Source organism: Hibiscus syriacus, unplaced genomic scaffold, assembly GCF_006381635.1.
Source record: "Hibiscus syriacus cultivar Baekdansim isolate YM2019G1 unplaced genomic scaffold, ASM638163v2 tig00116962_pilon, whole genome shotgun sequence".
In the NCBI taxonomy this organism is placed as follows: domain Eukaryota; kingdom Viridiplantae; phylum Streptophyta; class Magnoliopsida; order Malvales; family Malvaceae; genus Hibiscus; species Hibiscus syriacus.
This window is the reverse complement of record NW_024063488.1, coordinates 682341-688545: the sequence shown is the minus strand read 5'-3', so window position 1 is coordinate 688545 and position 6205 is coordinate 682341. Positions and strand designations below refer to the sequence as shown.

Genomic DNA, 6205 nt, shown 5'->3' with positions numbered 1-6205 from the left:
TACTTAAATTCTTAAAAAAATTTAAATAAATTCTCAAAACTTTCTAAAAAAAATAATTAGTCTCTCGAACTTGACCAAAAAATCAATTAAGCACATTTACTACATCGTTCATCGTGTATTACCTCAACATCATCGTGAACTATTACATCAGCATTGTAGATTTTCATATAAGCTTCGTGAATTATTATGTAAGCATCATGATAGTTAACATTTAATTTTGTTAGTCAAAGGGTTAGATTGATTTTTTTTCTCAATTCAAGAGTCACATTAAGTGCAGAAAAAATTCTAGGGCTACACTAGTTTTTTCTCCCAAAAAAATTACATGAAACCATCGACCTTTTCTGATCAGGAGATGTGTCGTGAGAAATTAACATGAAACTCTAAATTATCATAATAATACACAAAAACATGGCAAAAAAACAGACGAACAATAGTGCCGTAAAAGCATCCAAAAATAAAGGTTTCAAGAATATGCAACCTTCAAACCATTAACTTTGTTTAAGGATCTAGTGTCTCATCCCACTAGACTAACCAGTTAACGATGCTTTCAAACATACCTTTAATTTATCTTCTAAGATCAAGATTGAGATATATAATACATCACTATTTTATCAAAGACTTTTCAATACAAAAATCATTACATACATATGTAAAGGACTCACCTGTAGATACGTAAATTATACTTATGAATGATGACGAATTATGTTTGTTTGCCTAGTAGTTAAAGGTCAAGAGCTTTCTTCTGTTACATAACCAGAAAAAAAATGCTCCACTCATTAGAATTGCACAAACCATGATTCCAGGAGTACAGATAAATAGAGAATGCAGCTCGTAATAGGAAATGAAATTAATTTATTCAGTTTTATATTCTAATAAACATGAATGGTATTACCTTTGACTATATATATGCAAGTCCTAAAATTACATTATAATGCATAAAAAACTGATAGCATAAATACATGCAAAATTATGATTACCAAACTATTTACTCCCTAAGGCTGCTGATGGCTCCGGTTCAGTTCTAAAGTCATAAATCAGCATGAAAGAACCTGCTGTTCACTCCTGCCCTGTAAACCTGCAGTTCAGATGTTGTAGTAATGCTAATCTCCGTGTTTGACGGTGCAAAGAGCACATCTCCTTCTTTGACTATGTCCTCCCGTGATCCGGTGCACAGTGTTCCCTTCCCGAGAAATACAAGGAAAATAGAAGGGCCTGGGATGGCCGGAAAAACTGTCGATGCTCCTTTCGGAAGAATGCAACGATCGACTTCAAACTCTTCAAACGGTGGGAGATACCTGGTTATGTATTGATTCAATGGAAATCCTTTCAGGATGTCAGGATAGCCCTGGAATCGAAACGATAAAGAATCAAAATTTGAAGATGCAGAACTTTGATTACCTTCTAATACATAGAACCAATACAAAAGTCAAATAAGACTAAAACAAAAAAGCTTCATGAAAATTAGGTAAGCCAAGGTTCAGTATCTATCAACAACAAATAGCCACCTCTCCTAAAGTCATAGTTCTACGGCTCATAATACGTAGCACAGACACAAGCATCCATGCCAACAAGATTTCCTGGAAAATATATTTCGTACATGAAGCTTAATGTGCAGAAAAATAGGTGAAGCAACTGCAAAGACCAAAGCTTTTTCTATGAATAAATTTAAACAAATACACGAGAACAAGCCTCGGGGTATTTTTTGTTCGATAATGAGATACCTTTTGCTAAATCCAAGCAGTTGTGTATAATCTTCGACCTTACATTATCAAGGAAAATGCCCCATTGAGGAAGGCAAACAAATGTCACAAATCCAGTCACATAAATAAAACATAAGCCAGTAGTATTGTGTAATCAAAGTTCGTAGAGAAAGAAATGAGTTCATAATAAAAAAATAAAAACTGAGTCCAAGGTATTACTCAAACCCACACACAAGAAACATTATGAATTATTTTAATCTCAAATAGAAAATTGTCAAAACCTTGATTAAATGCTTGTACCTGCTTATATGTTAGCATGGAACAAAGAGTTTGGATATCACGGTGCTTGGGAGTGAGACCAGCTCGAACGACATTGTCTGATGTTGCCATGCATTCGATGCACTCCCCACTTAAGTATGCATGGGGTTCATTTGCCCCAAGATACAATGCTTCTCCAGGATTAAGTTTCACATAGTTGAAGAAAAAGGCCGATATAACACCTATGTCGCCTGGGTATTGCTTTTCCAAGTGTAACACCAACTGTTCCTTCTCTGTCAGATACCGTAACTGACGCCAAAGAAAAAGGAAACTAAGTGTAAAGGTAAAGGATATGTCCAGAGGACACCATCAACAACTTTAAAAGCTGGAAAGAAAAAGAGAACATAATCTATTAACTAAGTGTAAAGGTAAAGGATATGTCCAGAAGACACCATCAACAACTTTGAAAGCTGGAAAGAAAAAGAGAACATAATCTATTAAAGATATTAGTACTATAATAATAAACAATATTAATTAATACAAAATCAGCCATGCCAGGTTGACTGGGGAAGAAGAGGGAGGGGGCACAAAACCATATGATGAACTCTTCGCAGAAAAATTTACAACTCAATGGCATCTTTGTCCCTGGCTGGTTTTGCTAGACAGAATAAACATTTGCAAAATGAGCAATGTTTAGTCTCCTTAGAAAGTGTAACAGTTAATTAGTACAATGGTGAAATTATAATCCCCCCAAATGATAACTTTATGATTTAGTACCTTCAAAAATTGTAAAATTCTAAATTAATACAATGCTAAAATTGTACGTTGGCCTCTTCACAATTTTTAATTCAACTCCCACCCCCTATTTTTTCCCGGCTTCATTCCGACAACTAGATGACATTTTTCTCTCAGTGCAGTTGGTACTGAAGTGACATTTTATGCTAAGGACAGAAGATCTAGAAAACTAAATCCTAGAAGAAAATTTTGTTTGTTGTTGTCTGCATGAGGTTAAAGGGTTTCTTTAAATAAATAAAAACTTGCTTAGGAGACACTTTTTGTAAATATGTGGGTAGAAGCCTATTCAGACTAATACAAAAAAAAATATTTTCAGGCCTTCAGAACAGCCACTTTAAGAAGGAACACTAAAGGGTAGGATAGGAGCAAATAAATCTTCCAGTTCATGTCATTTTTTTGAAGGAACATTATCAGGTGATGAGCCTTGACCTTTACTGGTTTTATGCCGCTATGCAGTAAAGAAAAGAATTTTATAAACCTGACTTTCTACGTGCAGCCGACTTTTCAGATTTGATATTGCTTTTGTTGCCATATCCTTGGTAGCTGACATAAGCTGCGTAAAAACTGACCGTAGAGCAAATTTTGCTTTCTCTGCCCCATCCTGCTTGTCAATATCTAATACTTGCTTTGCCGATGCAGTACCAACCAATTCTACAATCTCCGGAACATCTATGAGCACACCCTTAAGCTCCTACAAAGAAGACAAACACTAGCTTCAAATGTATGACAACAGTTGGCAGAATCACATGAAAATATTAAATACAAAACAAATTAAAGACAACCTGCAATCCTCAAGATATTGCAGAAATAATTTGGAAATAACTGTAAATAAGCAGTACCGAACAAAGAAAGGCTTAACAATACACTCAAATATTTATCCTTTTTTCAGATTTAAAAAATTATATTTCCCAGCATGCAGAAGCTCTATGAAATTGATAGACATAGACTAGGTATCAAACTTCTATAATGTGATGGTACCTGTCCTGGAGCGTCATAATATATACAGAAAATAAGTTTAGAAATATTAATAACCCTCTAATATCAATAGACATGAGAACGTTCTGGCACGGTGACATTAAATTTTACCTAGAGATAGCAAGTATAATTCTTATGCCTCAGTGGTTTAGGCAAGAACAAGACCAACCAGAAAAGGTGGCAGTGGATTCACAGAAAGTCAAGATCGATTATCTTATGTCTCAATTCTAGATGTGATTCGGCCTCAAAGTTTCATCATGCAGAACATTTCCATAATCATGACTTGACAGCATAGATGATAAATATAGTTGTAAAATGTGATTACCAAGAATTTTAGCAAACATAAAGGCAAGAGTTATTCACTCGAAGAAGACAACCAGCAAAGGGAAGTTCCACCACCAAAATCCGAGCACGATTAATGTATTACCTCAAGAGTAATGAACCCACAAAGGGCCCTGAATTCTGTTATGGCTAAAGCCATCTCAGGTTTATGATTAGCATCCTTATAGAGGTTTGGCTTCAACTTATACAACTCTTTGGCCAATTCTTTATCCGGATGTGCCTGTATTGAAAGGGGTTTTGCCACTGAAAGTACCTATATTACAGCATATGAAACACAGAATCAGGTTGGGATTTTATTTGCAAAAAACAAATACAATAATAATAATAAGAAGAAAATGCTCATATTGTAGTTAAAGTTATGTTGATTGTCATTTTTTAACTCTCAAGCTTAATTCTTTGCCATTAACTCATCCAAGATCCATTCCACTTCCCCAATTTCTATATTGATCGCTTCGATCTAAACTTAAATTGAGATTAAAACAACCCAAAAAGTAAAAGTTTATGAAAATTTGAGATGAATGGGAAAAAGGAAATCCCCAGAAAGAAAGTAGAGAAATCCGTGTAAAAGAAAATAACAAACCTTGAACAGAAAAGGAAGATCAGGCCCCCATTTTTTCAAAACCTTGTGACCAAGCACATTCGGATTCTTCCAAATCCAATCTTTCAAACCCAAATTTCCACCTTCTCCATTGTCATTAGACAAAAAACTTGGTCCTGAGTCATGGGTTCCCATCCAAAACTCAGCATATGGCCTATCAGGCTTAATCTCAGCTCCAGAATTCAAAGCCAAAAGCCTCGCCACCTGTGCCTCCGTCCCACATATTCCCCAATCGTAGTTTTGAACCCAAGCTCTTAACCGCTTCACCTTGTCGACATTAGCCTTCGCCATTGTTGAACAGAACCCCCAGAAACGAAACTCGGTTTTGAAGGAAAAAGGAAAAGAGAAGAGAAAGGGCTACAAGAGAATGGTAATGCGGAAGGGAAGGGGCGTTTTTTGCTGGTATTTGAAGAGTTTGAAAGGGTACGTAGAGAGAGGGAAACAGATTGGAAAAATAGACTGAAAAGAAGTGAAGATGAAGATTTTAGATAGAGAAAGCTTGGAAGAAGACGATTTGTATTTGCGGGGTCTCATTTAACTGTGGCTGCTTCGCTTTGGTTTTCTGTTTGCTGTTAAGATCTTATCTCTCCCCTGCTGCACGAAATTTTCATGATTGTTATTATATTTTCCATTTCTCCTGTAAATATTAAAATCTCAAAAAAAAATTGTTTTGAAATTACCAATTACAGGCTGTCATTTCCATTTTATTACAAAAACAGAAATCCGTAAATTTCATTTTTTTTAACATCAAAAATATATAATGGAATATAAATATTTTGTATTCATAGTTTAGCTCAAATACAAAATTTTTAATAAAATGCTATTTATAATTAATAAAATATAATATTATGTTGAAAAGTAATTTTATAAAAATTAAATTAAATTAATTTTTTTTTTAAAAAGAAAAGAAACGAATAAAAAAATCTATCTAAAAAGAAAGATGTTCATTTATGGCCCTCAATCGTACATCAATAAATATTTATATATCTTTCAGTTCAGATTATATTAGGAATAAAATTTTATTAGATGTAAATTTTATTTAAATTTAAATATATATATATATATATATGTATATACTAGTTATCAATATAATTATATTTTTATAATAATTATTTTTATGATAATTATTTAACTGCAATTGGAAAAATGCTTTCATTGTGGTTACGGAAACAAAGCCAAATTACCTAATTACCCAAATCATCCCCGGGAAATTCAAAAGTAAAAGTACACACACACAAAACGTAAACATGGAATTAGTCTTTTATTTTGGGTCCTACAATTTATATGAAATTAAACTTTATTTTTAATATAAAATTCAATATTTTATGTTAGAATAAAATAAATCAAAGATTGAATAAAGAATTGAAATAATTTTCCTTTTTCATAAGGTTGTAAAAAAATAAAAAGTTGACCATATCAAATAATTAGATTTTATATTTGAAGTCAAACTTTGGTTGGCTTAGTTCCAATTTGGCCAATTCCATTCCATCAACTAAAGTTGAAAAAAAAAATCAGGAATGAGATTCAAGATATGTAT

At 33.3% G+C, this 6205-nt stretch overlaps 1 protein-coding gene across 1 annotated transcript; it reads right to left on the bottom strand.

Annotated features, from left to right (window-relative positions):
• Positions 1-837: 837 nt before the first annotated feature.
• Positions 838-5230, bottom strand: LOC120190046 (mannose-6-phosphate isomerase 1-like). The gene is made up of 5 exons (XM_039193174.1): positions 4651-5230; positions 4156-4323; positions 3232-3444; positions 2001-2267; positions 838-1345 (listed from the first exon to the last, which is right to left on the bottom strand). The coding sequence occupies exons 1-5, from the start codon at positions 4957-4959 to the stop codon at positions 1028-1030; spliced, it is 1275 nt and encodes a 424-aa protein (XP_039049105.1). The 5' UTR covers positions 4960-5230; the 3' UTR covers positions 838-1027.
• Between the last annotated feature and the right edge of the window lie 975 nt (positions 5231-6205).